This window comes from Mangifera indica, chromosome 3, assembly GCF_011075055.1.
Source record: "Mangifera indica cultivar Alphonso chromosome 3, CATAS_Mindica_2.1, whole genome shotgun sequence".
Classification (NCBI taxonomy): Eukaryota; Viridiplantae; Streptophyta; class Magnoliopsida; order Sapindales; family Anacardiaceae; genus Mangifera; species Mangifera indica.
The window spans coordinates 19,515,305-19,535,482 of record NC_058139.1 but is presented as its reverse complement, the minus strand read 5'-3'; the positions used below and the strand labels follow the sequence as shown (position 1 = coordinate 19,535,482).

Below are 20,178 nucleotides of genomic sequence, written 5' to 3'. Positions count from 1 at the left end.
ACGTTTCACGTGGGCAAACCACAGGTGAATGAATCAAATTGGTCTTCAGAAAGGGGCCCAGAATTCGTCATCACACATGTCATTGTGCAATATCTATCAGTAGAAATTCTTACAAAAAACAAACTTGGGTCCATACAGTTGAGATATTAGACTTTTGGTTTAATTGTCTGTTTCTTTGTCATGATTTCTTAACATACGAAAAGAAGCTACTAGAGATTAATATTAAAAAAAAAGATTTAATAAAGATAAAGAAATCTTTAGAATTAGGAGAAGTTCATATTATAAGAAAAGACTTTGATTGTAAACATATTTTCTTTCATTATTACATTGAGAGATGGCATTTTATGCAGTATAATTAAAGAGATGATGAAGTAGAATATTTGGATTATAAGGAGCCCATTACATATATACATACATACATACATACATATATACATATATATATTTATTTATTTATTTGATAATAATACAAAAAAAAAAAATCTTTTCATTTTTGCCTTGTTATAAAATTCCTTGCTGCATAATGGAGCTAAACCTGAAATCGACGATCAATGCAAGGAAACATCTCCTTTGAATGTGGCGAAAAGACTTGCTAATTACGTGATTTTCGACCTTAATTTTCTCGTCCAAAATTTTTGTCTGGAAATGGTTGCCTTGACTAGGGTATCTGAATGCAAACAACAGTATGTCAGATTGACCTTTCCTTTTTTCATTTTCTTTTTATTTTTTGGATAGATTTATTTTTTGAAAATTATATATTTTTGGCCAAAAAATTGTTTCCACCCAAATTTTAATTCATTATCAAACTTTCTCTTATTAAGTTTTAAAAAACCAAATATCCATTTGTTAATCTATACTATTGAAATATTCACTAATTAAAAAAAATTATTATTTAACCTATAATATTAAAAAAATAAAATTTTATCTCCTTTTCTTACTTAAACTTTAAAAACTACTTAACTTATATTTTAAAAATTAACTTTTGCCCCCAAGGTTTCCTTGTGAAAAGCACCATTCCAAGAAGGAACAACACAGCCAAGTGTTTGGAAGACATTTTCAAAGCATGTGGATAACTTAGAAGATTGAGTATCCTTTTATTGGACACGAGGGAGGTAGCCATCGTCATCACTTATGTAAGCCTCATTTGTCTTTTATATCACTGGTACTGAACTAGTTCGTCCAAACATGGCCATGCACATGTGATAATTTTCTTCTGAGATCTTTTCCAGTTGATTTTTAAAAAGATAATGTGAAAGGACCAATTGAAATTCCCTTTAAGTTGAAAACTTTTACTATTTGGCAGAGGTCGTGGAATCTCCTCCTCCCCGATGTAGACTTCTTTCCTTCTCTTTCACCTTTTTTAAAGTAACTTTCGTTCGAATCGAAAACTTCTTCCATTGTTTTCCATAAGCCTTGAATTGTCCACTTTGGTTAACTTTCCAAAATTGGATTATGTTTTTATTATTAGACTAGAGTTTGATTTATTCAATATGATTAATACAATCTCAAAAGAGTGGTCGGACTCAATTTTAAAATAAATAAATAAATTCTTTCAATTTAATTTAAAACTCTACGCTAATGAACTTTGAAGTGTCCATACATCTCTTCGATTTCCAAGTGAAAGGATTGGATATTTTCTGGTTAGACCACTAGGTTTTCTTAAACTTATATAATGTATTTATAAATTAAGAGGTTTTACACCAACATCTAGCATCTACAGCAAGACAAGGTGTGATTACAATTAATAAAGAGATGAAAATGTTAATCTAATAAAGACTTTTTCCCATTCAATTTTCATGACATAGATGTATAATCTATATATGTCATTTAATAATTCTGCTAATTTCTCGATTTCATATCTAGGATGATGACTTCAATTTTCACAAAATTACATGAAGCAGAATATTTTGAAAATCATGCAATGAGGCTAGTACAGACGGTGCCCCCGTCAAATTATAGGTGGGAAATATTTTAATGAATGAGACTTAAAGTAAAGAGGGCTATTACATTTCAAATTGGCATGTTCAATGTATATATATATGCGCACACACACACCAATATTTTGAAAGTTTGTTTATGCTGTTCCATGTTAGAAGTAGGAAACGACAAAGAAGGCAATGCATGCTCAGCTGCCTATTATACGGATGCTATATGAAATCAGTATGACGATGTTATTAGGAATGAAATGCAGCAAAGTGAAGGTTTAAATAACAATAAAATGCAGAAAGAATAAGAAAAAAATTAACTAAGTTGCAATTTCTCATCCTCAATTGACATATGCGATCTTAAATTTTGTTCAAGATAATTTACGGTAACAACGATAAGAATTGGTTAATCAACTTTTTAATCTACTATAATGAGAATAATTAGAGGTGTACATATGGATTGGACATAAAAAAAAATTTTAGCTTGGTCTAATTTGTTATTCAAAAGTTTATATCTTTGGTTATATTAATAACAACTTTGAGAAAATGTTCCAATATAGCATGAACAGAGTTTTATAAAGGACATCTCTCGAAAATGACTTGATTTAGAGAATTGTTGTTGTAGGAACACTAGATTTTCTTGAGAGCTATTTTGTCTAAGGATAAGTTTATTGAATTCGAAATGTTGGATGGTAGTATTATTGAGTTGAACATCTCATTTGCTATTTATGTTACAAAGGTCTAAGTTATGGCTTTCCATATAAAGCTTATGTGATACTAAAGTGCCAATGCTAGCTAGTTGTATGAAGTTGGACATCCTATTTGCTATTTGTGTTACAAAAACTGTTTTTTTCTTATCCTTATTATAGATTGGTTGTTATAATTGTAACCAATGACATCTAGAAGTATTGTTTCGACAAAGAAGAGTTTTAATATATAATAAAAATGTTTAAAATCTGAAAGGCTCATTGAGCCTTTCTTGACCCTCTTGTATTATCACATAACAATTATTAAACAAAATTTTATAACTAATTATGCCTTAAAAGATGTTTGTATGCATGTTTACTAATGGTCATAAAGTATTTCAACTTTAGTTTAACTCGTCACCATCACTATAAAAGAAATTAATTTAATAAATGTGAATTAGAGAATCAATTAGACAAATTCATTGAGTGAATCAAGGACTACACATTGAGAGTAGCCATAAATTGAGGATAAACTACATATTTTCAAATGATATTATGATGTAAATCAGGGCACGCTATGAAACAGTGTGCAAGGAGAGAGAGTGGACTACTTGAGGTTAAATGATATCTTCACTCTAAAAATTAGAAGTGTCTTGCAAGGGGACACTTCTACAACGTAAGTTGTTTGCCTTTGACAATTTAAACTCCATACCTTGAAAGATACCTACATGATAAGTTTCAACCTTTTAATAACATGAACCATTAGTAGGTTATGCCAATAATATGTACAAAGAAATGACAATGTGAGGTTTTCCTTGCCATCCTTTTAAGGAGAGTCTTAGGAACGATGCTTTGCCTAGGGTTACTAGGTCATGGACTTTGTTTGTCTTCTAGAAGACATTTGGGGAGCGGTGCATGCGTCAAAGATTGACTATACCTTAGTATTTTTAGTAGGGGATCTACTGCTAGCATTAAACTATTTTGTAATTTTTTGTTACCAATTGATGTTCATAATTTCAAGTCTTGCACATGAAAAACTATGATAACAATGGTTAGCATTCACTAATCAAGTTTGTAATCCACTCTAATAAGAATAATTAGAGGTGTGCGAATTGGACACAAGAAAATTTTTAAATTTGTTCAACTCACTACTCATGAACTCGTGTCCATGCGATTATCACTACAAAAAGAAAAACTGACATTAGTAAAAGGAAAATAACGAGTAGATAAATATTTTATCATAATAAATACTATTTTTATAATTTTAGTGACAATTATCTATACTTTCGTTAAAACTAAATTAATTTATAACTTCTACAAGAGGAAAATGATTATTATAAGTCTACTTCCGTCTTAAACAAGTTTTAATGATTAGAAAAATCTCATCATCGTCTATTGTTATAGCTTCCCCTATTAAAAGTATTAATGACGAAAATACTTTTAGAACTTTTTAATGATGAAAAATAGATTTTTAACAAATATTTTCACAAGAAGTCATAAATTTATTTATTTTTAATAAGAGTATAAATAATTGATAATTAAAATCATAAAAATTACACTTATAACCACCAGGTATTTATCTATTTTTATTTTTCTCTTGCTAATGTTAGTTTTTTGTGTAATGTATGTTATTAACAACTTTGAAAAAACGTTCTAATAGATTTGAAGAATTGCCAAAGAAGGATAACTATATTTTTTTGAGAGCTACCTCACTTAAGATAAAGTTTTTTTTTTTTTAACGAGACACCCCACCCGAATTAGACCCTCACATTAGACCGAAATTAACCACACCGAATAGAACAAACTCCGAATCTAGTGACTGATTTCACAACTACTGAACTAGATAAATGAATAGTTTGATCTTGATATATCGTGAAAGGAGACTTGAACTCATACTCTCAAAAAAAGTTTATCTAATCTAAAGTGTCAGATGCTAGTTACATATAGCTAGCTAAACATCTGAATTATTATTCATATGACTGAGGTCTTTCTTTCTTCTTTTCCTCTTTAAGCCATACTTTATATTTATGTGTTAACAGGAGAGTTACAGTAATAAAACTGTGCAAATTCATTCAAGGAGTTTTCATGCAACAAAAATGTTTAAAACTTAAAAGGCTCACTGGACCTTTCTTGATCCTCTCTTATAATCACACCAGTTTTAACAATTACTAAACAAAATTTTGTAAGTGGTAACGCCTGGAAAGATACCTGTATGCAGTTTAACTAACAGCCATAAAATATTTCAACTTATGTTTAACGCAAGTGACCATCACTTCAAAAGAAATTAATTTAATAAGGGAAAAGGACTATTTCCCACCCAAGTTGTAGCGCAATCTCAAAAGTATACCCACACCTGATGAAAAGTTGAAACACCATTCATCTCTAAACAACCATTAAGTTTTCTATTAAATGTAGGGATAAAACTATTATTTTACTGTTTATATTCAAGTTTTAAAACTTTATCACATTTTCCCCCTCGATTTTAAAAATTAACTTTTACCCCCATACCTGAACTTTAAAAAGTGACTTTCACCCATTCAAATCCCTAATTTTTTTCACTCTCTCTCTGCCCACCGGCAACGACGTGGCTAGAAGGAGAGTGACAAGCGTCATCCAGATCTGGACGATATTCGTCGACCTTCACTGGACTACGGAGCGTCATCCATTCTCTGGACAACGCTCGTCGTCCAGTGAGGACGACGCTCATTGTCCAGAATGTACGACGAAGCGTCATCTAGAATAGATGACTCTCCGTCGTCCAGAATGGACGATGCTCGTCCTCCAGATCTAGACGACGATAGTCCTCCTTGGATGACAATCGTCATCCAGAGGTCGACCTCTGAAAGAAAACTCCTCTGTCGAGGGTTGGCCGTCATCGAAGAAAGTAGCTGGATTTTGGGGGGAAAAAGTGAAATTTTTAAAAGTTAATTTAGGGGAAAAATATTAGTTTTTCAAATTAAAGAGAGAAAATGAGATAAAATTTTAATTATTTTAATATTATTGATAAAATAACGAGTTTACCCCTTAACACTAATAGAAAATATGTGGGTATGTCCTAATAGATTAAATTTTGAGTTTTTTTATCATGCATTAATATATTTTGAGATTGGACTAAAATTTGGGTGGGAAGTGGTACTTTTCCCATTTAATAATTGTCAACTAGAGCATCCATTGGACGGACGTGACTCGGTAAACTTAGGTGACTAAATGTCATCCGTGAATTGTCAAAAACAGGCTTTAAATTTTCCAAGTACGGCATACCAATTTCATCGACCTTGTTAATTCCCATGATTATCTTTAGAAAGAGAAAGGAACTTAAGATAATGAATAATTAATGTCATCCGTGAATTCCAACATAACACTTTACTGTAACTCTAGTTCTCCAGTGCTTAGCCAAAAATTTGAAAACATATATAATAGTGAGCGTGAAAAATATATTTTGAGAATAAATTATTTTTCTCACCCAATGTTTGGAGATATCACAGTTCTCACCTTTGAATTTTTAAATTTCAAATTTTCAGTCAAAACATAACTCATTAACAGAAAAGGGTTTTATCACAATATTAGGCATATAAATTACTCTATCATCCCAAATATATTTTTTTAATATCTCATTTTGATCATAAAAGTGATCATCAACAATTTGATCAGATTTGACATGATTCGCATTAGCCTAGGTGCATCCTAATAATCCATTGTTGGCCAATTTTTTTTTTTATTTTTTTTATTTTGAAGAGTTAAATAACTTTTGTGCCTTTTTACAATTAGTTTCTACTAATGGACCTGTTTTGGGTAAGAGTTTGTAGTTTAACCGCTAAGGTGTCAGAATTGTGGTTTCCGCAAACATATTTGGATGAAAAATGATAATTTATTCTATTTTTAAATATATCTTTCCAATTTTTACTGAAATAAGAACGTTTAGTTTCAAAAGCTTGTCAAAATTCTTCATCATGAATAACAAAGCATGGAGTCCACGGTGAAAATGAATAATTTTTCTTTCGGGTTAGGCATGGAAGAGGAATCTGTCACTACTGACAATTAATATACTCAATGATAGCTGCCAATCTTGAATATTTAGCTAAATCTGCACCTGGGGCAGGTATGATATATTGTCCAAGTGGCTATTGCATGACATCTATCCACGACTTTCCTTTCTTTGTTTATCCATTGGCATGAACTAATACATTAATTTATAATTCATTAGAATTTGTAACATGTAATAAGGTTTATACTATGTTGAAGTTACATTATTTGATAGCCAACAGTTATTAGGTACATATTAAATTAATAATTAACGAACCAATTACTTACAAGTGACACTGCAAATCTTGGTGACGTAAATCTTGGACTTGGAGATAGCAATTTAGTTTACTAAACTAGGTCTTTGGACCGTACTTTGTGGATGATGAGGGGATTTTCTAATAAAGACGAAGAAGAGATAGAGATGGATAGAATTCTTATAATTGGGGATAAGATGAGGATGAAAATGAGGATGATTAAAATCCCACAATTAGGAATGAGGATAAATGTATCTCTTACTCATCCACTTTTTAGTCCATCCCCTCATTGATGCTCAATATTAAACTGATAATATCTAAATTCGATGAAATCCAGATGAAGAGTCGAAACTCTTTGTTTGGATCTTCGTCATCCAAATGAAGTCGGTTTTGTCTAGACAACAATGACGATGGTCCATACGAGGAGATCGGTCTCGACTGGACCATCATCATCATCTAGATGAAGCCAACTTAGTCTGAACGACAAAGATCCAAATGAAAAGTTTCGACTTTTCATTTGAATTTCATTTGGATTTTATCGAATTCAGACATTGTCAATTCGATATTAAACACTAGAGAGAGAGACGACATCGAGAGGGAGAGAGATCGGCCATCATCGGGTAGAAATTCGTCGGAGAAATTGGAAACCTTAGGTAGGGGAAAAATGTCACTTTTCAAAACTTAATTTTAGAGAAAACTCTTAGTTTTTCAAATTAAAGAGGCAAAATGATATAAATTTTAAATATTATTGTTAAATAATGATTTTATCCTTAGTCCTAACTTAATTTTGGGGATAAATTATTAATTTTCCTAATTATAGGTAGGTGTTTAAGTTTTTAAAAATTTGGTTGGTGGGAGTTGGGGTTTCACTATACCTTGGGTGGGAATAAGTCTTTTGGCCTTTTATGTATTTCCTAAACTTTTACATTTGAATTTCCCATAAAATTTTTGACTTCCTCGTCATCTCCATATCAGAAATGGGACAAGGACAAGAAAAGATTTTCGTTATAAAAATAAAGACAATTAGGCTAGTGAATATGATAGTGCACTCCATTTCCAGTGGCACTAACCAGTACCAATATAAGATAAGGAAGAAGCAAAATTGGACCAGATAATCACCACAATTCTAGCCAATGATAATATATTTATAAAACTATACATATTTTTTTAAATATATATTTATATTTGTTATTAAATGGTTCAATGATTTTAAATTAAAATAAAATAATACCAAATTATATTATAATATATATAAATATATATGCAATATGACGTGTCGTTTTCTAAAGATCTTTCATAATCAATTCGGGAATTATCTTATTTGGCGACAATGCACTATAGCCTTAGATTTAGTGAAAAGTTTGACAAACCTAACAATGGCTTTTCTCCGTTTTTCACCTTCGATACTGACCCTTTGACACCTTCTGGAAAAGAATTGGACTATACATATCACCTGATTTCTTGTTCTTTGTATTGTATGAGTTGTAATCGACATTTGAAATCGTATTTTGAATGTTATTTTTCAAATAAAATTATATTATATATTTAAAACTGGTATATTATCTTAAATAATATATTCTATAGAAATTAGACAGTAAATTTGGGAGAGTATATTAATATAATATTCTATAGAATATTAATAAACAAAAAAATTCTAGACTGTAAACCAATAATATACGTGAATAAGCTGGTAATATATTTAAGTGACCTAAACCTAACTTTATCTCCTCTTCTTCCACCAACTTCAATACCATGCATGTCATTTTCCTCATGCATTCTGACATTTTTTAAACATTTATCTCGTGCTTCTCTTCAAATTCTCCCGTTAGTTACTTGGAATTCTTAGAGTTAAGATATATGAAAGCGAAGATAATCTGATATAACGTTTGTTTACATCCAAAAGCAAATACTAGTTCAGCAAGCAGTACTAACAGGAAATTTTACACAAATAGAGCCAAACGCATGCCCATTTTACATGGCTGAAAGCCAATTGATACAAAAGATACATCCAGTAACTTACGTAGATGAACCAACAGAAGATACATGCATACATAGGTTGAAGGATGGATCATTAAGAGCTCTTATTAATTTCTTACTACATGATACATTTATTAACCAAGGTAGATAGCTTGGTTTTCATGTCATCAGTTGGAAGTTGGAGGCTTGTGTGGTGGCTTCTTTGGAGGGGATTTATGGACAGGTGGCTCGTGTGAGTCCTCAACATTCTCGACAGGAGGGTAGTGGCCAGGTGGTGGCTTCTCACCCTTGCCCTTAGGAGGAGGCTTGTGGATTGGCTCGTGTTCAGGGATTGACTCCACTTCCTTAGATGCTTCATCAAAGGGAGTTGGCGGCTTGTGCTTCGGAGGAGGTGGCTTGTGTGTTGGTGGTGGCTTGTATGTGGGTGGCTTAACATCCAAGGTTTCTGCAGATTCCTCCTCCGTGGAAGGTGGTTTGTGACCAGGCGGTCTGTGACCGCCGGGTGGTTTGTGACCGCCCGGTGGTTTTTGATCGGCCGAAGTGGGAGTGGTGAAAAGCACCACTCCAAGGAGCAACAAGGCAAGCAAGAAAAAAGTTTTACTCATCTTCATTAAGTTGATGTTTGCTGGGTGCAAAACTTGAGCAATTGCATGGCTTTTATAATGAGCTAAGCCCAATAAGAGAACAACACGTGTTGTTTTTCTTTTGCGGTATGTTGTTGAAGACCTATATACTAAGATTGATAAATTTCTTCGCATGGATCCCGCACCCAGTTGAAAAGTTTGAATTTTTAGCAAGGGTTGAGATTAAGTATACTATGGGTCCCCGGCTTTCTCTGCACTTGTCAATTCCCATTTATCTTCTTCCTATGCTTTGATGAAAAAGAAAACAAGATAGAATATGTTAATATACAGAGTTGATATAGATTATGTTGTTCTAGATACATAATAGTGCAACAGATCAAACAGATATGGATCGACGTGTCGTATTCTGGTTATGAATCTGAATGTAGCCGGTTTTGTGGTTGAAATTCGAAATAAGAGGCATATACGTAATTGACTATTTGTAAATTTAGCAGAGTGCTAATAATATGATATAGATGAGTAGTTTCAGCTGTAAAGTTTTGATCTCAACTTAAGTTCCATTTCTATGCGTGCTTTCTGGTGTAAGTTTTAGTGAGAAAACTGTGGTGAAATGGAAATTAGGCCATAGTTCCTGAAATTGCAGCTTGCTAGGCATGGACCCAAATCGAACTGGTTTAAGCTTGAAAATTAACTCGATTTGAGTCGAATTCATTTAGTTTGAATTTGAACCGAGTTCAACTCAAGATTTAATTTCTTTTTTAAACCAAATTAAACTAAAACTAAAAAAAATTTAATTCGATTTAACTTGGTTTGTGATAGATGTCAAGCTTCATTTTTGTGACCGCGTCACAAGTCTCTATCAAATTGCCAATATTTATTTTCAAAGCAATGGGATGAAAAACTTATCAAATCATTAAAATTTACTATTAATTAATTATATTATCTGAACTAATGGCACCATGATCGAATCCTTTGCCAATGGAATATTTCAAGCATATCCCGACATAGTGGAACTATGGATGCTGCGACTGTGATTGGTGTTAAGAGGCAGAAACCTGTCGGTTCCGATGCATAGGCTTGTTTTCATACTGCACAGTCATATTGCCCGAATAAGACCATTTTAGCTGCCGTATCAAATATTGTATAATATTGTATATTATGATTTTTAAAAGGTAAAATATTAAAATATTAATAAAATAATAAAAAAACTTAATTTATATCCCGTCATTTTGAAAAATATCATAAATACTCTTAAAATTTTAAATTTTTTCAAATGAACCTACACTATATTATCATTTTCTTTAAAAAAATATATCTATTCATATTGATAATAGGTTTCATTTGTATTAATTTGATACATTTTATGATATATATCATTTTTCATCTGTATAATATTGTATTATAGATATGTATCATGTATTAGAAGATACTGATAACTATAACCCTTAGTGGGCTTAGACAATGTAAAGCTCTATTTATAAAACTTTAAACCCTAGTTAGTAAATACAAGAATGAGAAAAAAAGGGTACGCAAATTATATAAGGGTGATACGATGAATAATGAAAAATAGATTTGTAAAAACGATCCCTAAAATTTACATACATAATGTATATAAATGAGTTTAATATGACACATTATTAATAATACGTTTCTAAAAATACAGTAATATATCATAACAATTTGAATACTTTTCATGGATCTTTTATTGAAAATTAATATAATAATTCAAATGTAAAATATTTAATTAATTATTAAACCTAATATAATATAATACATAATCAAAATTTTTTGTACAATAAATAATGTACTAGTCAATTGAGAAAAATAAACAAATTAATCAATTTGAATTTCAGACTTAAGATCAGAGTGAATCTATGTACATGCTACAGGGAAGAAAAATATAAAATTAAGATTGAAAATTAAGAAATAAATATTATTGGGTTTTTTTTTTAAATGATAGTGATATTTTTGTAAATAATTAAAAATAGAAGAGACAATTTTATACTTTAAGTTTAGTCAAAAATTCAAAAAAAGCTAAAAATATGGTAAATATAAAATACGATATATAATTTGTGTTTAATATGGGAATGATATAAAATATGTATTTAATATATTTTAAATTTAAAAATTCTTTTGGACACATTTAATATATAAATAATACAAAAATCCGAACAATATGCGAATAATTCACGTATTTATTAATTAGCGTCATACTCCCAGATTCATCGTGTCTTTCAAGGATTTTTTTTTTTCACCCTCAAGGAAAGAAGGAAAGCCAAGTCTCAAGCATACAAGGAATCATCTCTGGACATTCCAATAATTTTAACATTACCAATTCAAGTCATTAACCTAAGTCACAATTGGATATGTCCATGTCCATTTTAGCTCAAGCCAAGCCAGGCTCCAACTCACATTCACAGGATAAGTAAAAGCCTGGAACTTGGATCCCGCGGGCTACAAGGGAAACCAGCCACCAAAGGCGAAAACAAACTAAGAAAATTCATATCATGGTTTCCACTCTGTAACTTGCAGCAGACCCAGACAGGAGGACACCAACAATTGCAACATTCTGCCGCAAGCAACTCCAAAGCATAAGAAGGCCAATACACAGCAGGCATGCTACCAAACAACAACCCCAGAAGGCACACAACAGAAATCGCCAGCTCCCCAGATCAGCTACTAGAGGATCTCAGATCAAAACCATCAACAGAATTGGCAGTAAGATTTAAGGAAACGGACTCAACACAGCATCTGAAAAACCCCAGGCATACCAATCTTTAGAAAAAAACAATCTTAGATCAAGAGTTAAAAAAACGAGAGGATCCTGCAGAAGCATCAGGAAAACAAGCCGCCAACCCCAGGAGCCACAGCAGAATGCAGAAAAAATAAATGTCTCCAAGAATCCAGAGACAGGAGACAAGGGAGAAGCAGATAGCACCAGACACTGAAAGACCCCTGGAAGCCCAGGCTATCTACAAAATCGCAAACACTTCAGAGGCATCATCAAGGTTTTCCAGCAGCAGCTCCATCAAGGGAGACCCGATCCCAACAAAAATTTCAGAATTCCGCAGCAGCACTCTGAACCAGGAGGTGTTTCTCCAAAAAAGACAAAGATAAGGATAGAAATGACCAAAATTCTCACAATTGGAAACCGACAAAGGTGGAAATGAGAGCAGCTAAAATCCCGGTCATATCGCTTACTCGTTCCCTCTCTTGCCTGTCCCTCCTCATTTCATCCCCTTCTCCACATATTTTCTACATTTTTACATTTGAATTCAACATTTTTTAATTATTATAAATTTGTTTTAATATCTAATAAATATTTTATTATTTTATAGTAGAGATAGGTTGCAAGAATAAGAGGGGAAGGGAAGAAAAATTCTACAAGAAGGGAACAAATATTCTTCGTCATCTTCATATTGGAGGTAGAGTGGGAATAGAAAAAGATTTTCTTTACAAAAATAAAGATAAAAATTAAAATATTCGACTGTTTTCTATCCCATTATCACCTCAACTTGTACTAGTGAAAGTATACTGTACTCACTCAATTTCAGGTGACACTAACCAATACTAATTTAAATAAATAATAATATAAGAAAAGGAAGAAGCAAGATAGGACAAGATTATCCCCACAATTCTTACATGTGATAATATATCAATAAAATTATATGTATTTATTTTGAATACATAAATAAATATATATATTTATATATATTATTAAATAATTAAATAATTTTAAAATCAATCATATAATAATATATATAAATATATATATTTATTTATATACTCAAAATAAATATATATAATATTATTTATAATATACATAGAGAGAGAGAAACACACACACGTTATTTAATATGCGTGTCTTTTTCTGAAGATCTTTTATATGTCGACAATGCACTCTAGTCTTAGATTTAGTGAAAAGTTTGATAAAGCTAACAATGGCTTTTCTCCGTTTCTCACCTCCAATACTGACCCTTGACACCTTCTGGAAAAGAATTGGACTATACATATCACATGATTTCTTGTTTCTTTGTATTGTATGAGTTGTGATCGACATTTGAAATCGTATTTTGAATGTCATTTTTCAAATAAAATTATATTATATTTTTAAAATTGGTATATTATCTTAAATAATATATTCTATAGAAATTAGACAGTAAATTTGGGAGAGTATGTTAATATAATAATCTATAGAATATTAATCAACAAAAAAATTCTAGACTGTAAACCAATAATATGCGTGAATAAGCTGGTAATATATTTAAGTGACCTATACCTAACTTTATCTCCTTCTTTTCTTCCACCAACTTCCATACCACGTATGCCATTTTCCTCATACATTTTGACATTTTTTAACATATATATATAATGGCTGACGTTAACAATATCAGTTCAGATGCTGCTGTAGTGAATTAGTACCCAATAATTTAGACTGCATTAGAGAAAAGGGTATTTTGGCTAGAATGAATTGGACTTCCAAGTTGAAATTTCAGTCTTGAAGTAAATTCATACATTTATCTCGTGCTTCTCTTCAAATTCTCCCGTTAGTTACTTGGAATTCTTAGAGTTATGATATATAAAAGCGAAGATAATCTGATAATATGTTTGTTTACATCCGAAAACATATACTAGTTCAGCAAGCAGTACTAACGGGAAATTTCACATTACTAGAGCCAAACGCATGCTCATTTTATAGGGCTTAAACCCAATTGATACAAACGATACAGCCAGTAACTTAGGTACATGAACCAACAGAAGATACATGCATACATAGATTGAGGACAATAATGATGACTAGTTCATAAAAAGGATGGATCATTAAGAGCTCTTATTAATTCTTACTAGATGATAGGTTTAATAATCCAGGTAGATAGCTTGGTTTAATGCCATCAGTAGGAAGTTGGAGGCTTGTGTGGTGGCTTCTTTGGAGGGGATTTATGGACAGGTGGCTTGTGTGAGTCCTCAATATTCTCCACAGGAGGGTGGTGGCCAGGTGGTGGCTTCTCACTCTTGCCCTTAGGAGGAGGCTTGTGGATTGGCTCGTGTTCAGGGATTGACTCCTCTTCCTTAGATGGTTCATCGAAGGGAGTTGGCGGCTTGTGCTTTGGTGGAGGTGGCTTGTGTTTTGGTGGTGGCTTGTATGTGGGTGGCTTACCATCCAAGGTTTCTACAGATTCCTCCTCCGTGGAAGGTGGTTTGTGACCAGGCGGTCTGTGACCGCCAGGTGGTTTGTGACCGCCGGGTGGTTTGTGATCGGCCGAAGTGGGAGTGGTGAAAAGCACCACTCCAAGGAGCAGCAAAGCAAGCAAGAAAAATGTTTTACTCATCTTAGTTAAGTTGATGTTTGCTGGGTGAAAAACTTGAGCAATTGCATGGCTTTTATAATGAACTAAGCCCAATAACACAACAACACGTGTTGTTTTGTATTCCGTGATATGCTGTTGAAGACCTATATACTAGGATTAATAAATTTCTTCGCATGGATCCCACACCCAGTTGAAAAGTTTGAATATTTAGCAAGGGTTGAGATTTAAGTATAAGAGGTGTCCCCTGCTTTCTCTGCGCTTGCCAATTCCCTTTTCTCTTCTTCATGCACTCAGATGAAAAAGAAAACAAGATAGAATATGTTAATAATATACAGGGTTGATATATATCATGTTGTTGTAGGCACATAATAGTGCAACAGCTGAAACAGATATGGATCGATGTGTCGTGTTCTGGTTATGATTCTGAATGTAGCTCGTTTTGTGGTTGAAATTCAAAATAAGAGGCATATACGGAATTGACTATTTTTGTACAGTTAACAGAGTGTTAATCACCCGAAAAAATAAAAGTTAGCAGCGTTAATAATAGGGAATGTTACATGCATGTGTTTTAAATGCATAAAATGAGTATATAGATAAATATATTATTATATAATTAAGTATTATTTTATTTTTAATTTAAAATTATTTAATTATAAGATAATATATTATTCATAAATTTATTTTATATATTTAAAATATATACAGATAATTTTATAATATAATGCATAGATGAGTAGTTTCTGCTATAAAGTTTTGATCTCAACTTTAGTTCCATTTCTATGCGTGGCTTCTGGTGTTAAGTTTAGAAAGGAAAGAGAGGTGAAATGGACGAAATTAGGCCATAGTTTCTTAAATGTGCAGCTAGGGATAGTGTTAAAGTGAGCTAGCTTGGACTCAGAAAGGCGGCTCACCACAATTTACATTTGATTAATTTGGATTTAAGACGAATTCGAGTTAAGCGGTTTAATTCGTTTTTTAAAATTTGAATCCAATTGCATGAAAAAGTTATTAAATTATCAAATCATTAAAATTTATTATTACTTAATTACATTATCCGAACTAATGGCGCCTTAATCGAATCCTTTACCATTAGAATATTTTAAGCATATCGAACATGGGGGAACTATGGGTGCTGCTGTGTGATTGGTGTTGAAGAGGCAGAAGCCTGCTGGCTGCCATGTATAGGCCTTTTTTTGTATTGCTCAGCCATATTGGGCCCAAGTAAGTCCATTCTAGCTGCCATTCTTAGTGGGTTTACTCAATGTAAAGATCTACTTCAAAAGCTTCAGACTCTCAGCTCATTATGTCTTTCCAGTTTGGGTTTTTTTTTTTCCACATAAATATGATTAATGAGTTGTGCAGCACTTTGATCTGTAAAATGTCAGCTCAATAATGCAATTTCTCAACGTATTGAATGTGGAAATACAACTGTTACCAATTAAGCTAGTGCAATTATATAATATGTTCCATACAGCACGGATGATTCGAAGTTACCTCCATTTTCGGGCATCGTTATTTAGAGGGAGGGCAAGGAGCCCAAACCTCATTGCTTATTACTTTTTTCCTGTTTATGAGAAATAGAGATAACAATTCCCTCCATAAAACTAGGTCTTCGCTCTACTTTTTTTAGGCAGTGAGAATATTTTCCTAATAAAGATATAACAGGGACGTAGGTGATAAAAATCCTTGTAGATGGAGATAAAGATATCCCCTCGTTGGTTCGACTCCTCTTTTATATATTCTCTAAACTTTGATATATTAAATTATCTTTAAAAGTTTTGAATTATTATATAAATATCATGAAACTTAATAAATATTTCCTTATTTTTCTAATGAAAATGAGGAAGGAAAAGTATAAAGAATTTCTCTCGTGGGAAGCGATAAGAATTCTTCGTCATCTCTTAATCAAGGGTAGGGCAAAAATGGAGAAAGGTTTTTTCTATAAGAACAAAGACGGGTATTAAGGTATTCGACCCTAACCCATCTTGTTGTCATATCTAATTAGACACATCAATTGAGTCGGATTGAATGGAGGTCTGGCACGAAACACGAAAAAAAAGCACTGCACGAGAAAGCCCGATTCGATACTGTAGCGTGTCGGGTTAGGCCCATGGGCCTATTGGGTCGGGCCTTGGGCTTTACTATTAAGCCCATGGGCTGACTCGGCCCGATCCGATACTGTTTAGATATATTTTTTTAAAAATTTTTGCTGGCAAAAGCAAAGCTTCTGCCTTGTGTTTCTGCCTTCTGCCGCAAGGCAGAGGGAAACAAGGCTTCTGCCTTATAGCAGAAGCCTTGGCCTTTATTTTTTTTTTTAATTTTTTAATTAATTTATTTTTTTATATAAAGCTATTTAATTTTTCTTCATTTTCACTTTCATTTACAAATCTCTAATCTTAATTATTTTATAATATTTTCAATCTCATTTTCTCTCATTAATTATCTTTCAGAAGATATCTGAATTCATAAATAATAATTCTTTGTGTTTATAATTTTATTTTAATTTTAATTTTAATTTTATCATTACAAAATATTACAAATAAATCAAGTATCAAATGAATTCAATCCATTTTAAGATTATCATAGTATATATTTATTTATGTTTTATAATTTGATAAATAATTTATGTTTAAAAATTTTAAATAATTTTTTAAAAATATTTAAAGCCTGGCCCGGCCCATTAAGGCCCATTTTTATATGGGTCAGGCCTTGGGCCTTTATATATTAATGGACCAGCCCGGCCCGAAAAGTGATCACTGTTTGGGCTTTAGGCCCGACCCGACCCATTAGCCCGATGGGCCGAGCCTGAGCCAGCCCGGCCCGACCCATCGACACCTCTATCTCTAATCTTCAACTACGATGCTCCATAATTATAAATATAAGGCTAAAGGACTTATTCCCATCCAAACTTTCCACTTTTCCCAAGTTTTTACTAGTTATTTTTTAAAAACTCAAATCTTCACTATATATTAAATTTTGTTAATTTTATCAGGATTAAAATCGTTATTTTAATATTTTATTTGAAAAAATAATAATTAATCTCTATTTCTCACTTTAGTATTGAAAACTAACAATTCCTTCCAATGTAATTTTAAGGTTCCTAAGGTTAATATATTTTAGGGTTAACAATGTTTCTCTCAAAGTTCAAAACATTTCACTTACAACCCCAAAAATTTATTCCCTTTGTCTGATAACCATTCATCTTGGCATGTCGTTAACTCCACAACCGGCACCTCCTCTTCCTCCTTGGTGGTTTTTCAACACGAAAACTATCAAAATTTTGACTAAAATGGTTTGTCATTACTAATATGTGCGAATTGCACAAGCCAACTAGACATGTCAAGGTCCATGACAACTTGAGCCTTAACTAACATCCACAAACCAAAAAAATTCTTTTTACATAGCAACTAAACACCTCGCTCCATCACCTCTTGAACCCACCTCAGTCACACAAGCTCTAAGTGATTCAAACTAGCATCTTGCATTGTCCAAAGAATTTAATGCTTCATTAAAGAATGACACTTGGGAACTTGTGCCTTTTCCCCCAAACAAAAATGTCGTTGGTTGTACATGGGTTTTCTTTATCAAACAGAATTCGAACGAGACAATAACCAAAGATAAAGCAAGAATTATAGCAAAAAGGTTTCATCAATGCTTTAGTGAGGAGTACTCTGAGAAACCACCATTCGGGTGATCTTGACTCTTGGAATTTCCAAAAGATGGTCAATCAAATAGTTAGATGTAAGTAATGCATTTTTGCATAGTTCTATCTCTAAAGAAATTTTCATGGATCATTTTCTTGGCTTTGTTAACAAAGACAATCTAATGCACGTCTATAAGTTAAAAAAATTGTTCTATGGCTTGAAGTAGACACCAAGAACATGGTATCAAGAACCAAAATCCTTTCTTGTTCATTATGGTTTTCACAACTGAGACAGATGCTTCTCTTTTTACTTATAAAGTTAATGGAGTAATTGTATACCTTTTAGTATGTGTTGACGACCTAATTGTTATAGGAAACAACTCCAACATTATTGATTAGTTTATTGTTGCCCTGTCAACAAAATTTTTAGTCAAGAATTTAGGAACATTGAAACTTTTCCTTGGCATTAAAAATATTCTTGTCAATGGTAGATTGTTCCTCAATCAACACAAATACATTCAGGAGCTCTTAGAGCCAACCAAAATGCTTAATGCCAAAGAGGTGTCTACTCCCATCCACCATTGGTTCTAGATGATGCTTTTTCTCTAATTGATTCAAAACTTTATCAAAGTGTTATTGGGTCATTGCAATATCTGTTGTTTACCAATCGGACATCGCATATCTAGTCAACAAGCTTGCTCAGTTTATGAAAGAGAATGGGAAGAAAATGAAGCATAGATGACATACATGTTACATTCAAGCAAGAATTGAGCATAAAAGAAAGTAAGTAAAGTAACTATACTATTTTACCTACTCCTACCTTTCTTTCTTTGATGGAGCCAAGCCTCTCAAGTGTGAAGTCTCCAAAAAATAAAACAAAAGCATTAGGTACTAGGCCGAATTTTAGAGAGAAAAGAGAGCAGAGTTCTTTTAGTGAGAGAGTTGAATTAGATGAAATGAGCTAGGTTACTTTAAAATGAACTAAAAGTTCATTTTTATAGTGATGGCTAATTAACAATTTTATATTTGTCATTTGGTTCCTTTAAATCAAACATTTGGGGAGCGGTGCATGCATCAAAGATTGACTATACCTTAGTATTTTTAGTAGGGGTTTTACTACTAGCATTAAACTATTTTGTAATTTTTTTTACCAATTTATGTTCGTAATTTTAAGTCTTGCACATGAAAAACTAATGATAACAATGGTTAGCATTGACTAATCAACTTTGTAATCCACTCTAATAAGAATAATTAGAGGTGTGCGAATTAGACACAAGAAAGTTTTTAAATTTGTTCAACTCACTACTCATGAACTCATGTCCATGCAATTATCACTACAAAAAGAAAATCTAACATTAGTAAAAGGAAAATAACGAATAGATAAATATTTTATCATTATAAATACTATTTTCATAATTTTAGTGATAATTATCTATACTTTCGTTAAAACTAAATTAATTTATAACTTTTACAAGAGGAAAATGGTTGTTATAAGTTTATTTCCATCATAAAAAAATTTTAATGACTAGAAAAATCTCATCATTGTCTGTTGTTATAGTTTTCCCTATTAAAAGTATTAATGAAGAGAATACTTTTAAAACTTTTTAATGATAAAAAATGGATTTTTAACAAATATTTTCACAAGAAGTCATAAATTTATTTATTTTTCATAAGAGTATAAATAATTGATAATTAAAATCAAAAAAATTACACTTATAACCACTAGGTATTTATCTATTTTTTATTTTTCTTTCGCTAATGCTAGTTTTTTGTGTAA

The 20,178-nt window shown here is 32.0% G+C and overlaps 2 protein-coding genes across 2 annotated transcripts; both read right to left on the bottom strand.

The window, feature by feature from the left end:
- Positions 1-9,032: 9,032 nt before the first annotated feature.
- On the bottom strand, positions 9,033-9,470 carry LOC123211609 (proline-rich 33 kDa extensin-related protein-like). The gene has a single exon (XM_044630405.1). The coding sequence runs from the start codon at positions 9,468-9,470 to the stop codon at positions 9,033-9,035; it is 438 nt and encodes a 145-aa protein (XP_044486340.1).
- Positions 9,471-14,341: 4,871 nt separating this feature from the next.
- LOC123211608 (proline-rich 33 kDa extensin-related protein-like) lies at positions 14,342-14,779 on the bottom strand. The gene has a single exon (XM_044630404.1). It carries the CDS (start codon positions 14,777-14,779, stop codon positions 14,342-14,344), a length of 438 nt encoding a protein of 145 aa, XP_044486339.1.
- Positions 14,780-20,178: the final 5,399 nt, after the last annotated feature.

Excerpts from the sequence above, each read along its gene's own strand:
- LOC123211609 (XM_044630405.1), bottom strand. The coding sequence starts at position 9,470 with ATGAGTAAAACTTTTTTCTTGCTTGCCTTGTTGCTCCTTGGAGTGGTG.
- LOC123211608 (XM_044630404.1), bottom strand. The coding sequence starts at position 14,779 with ATGAGTAAAACATTTTTCTTGCTTGCTTTGCTGCTCCTTGGAGTGGTG.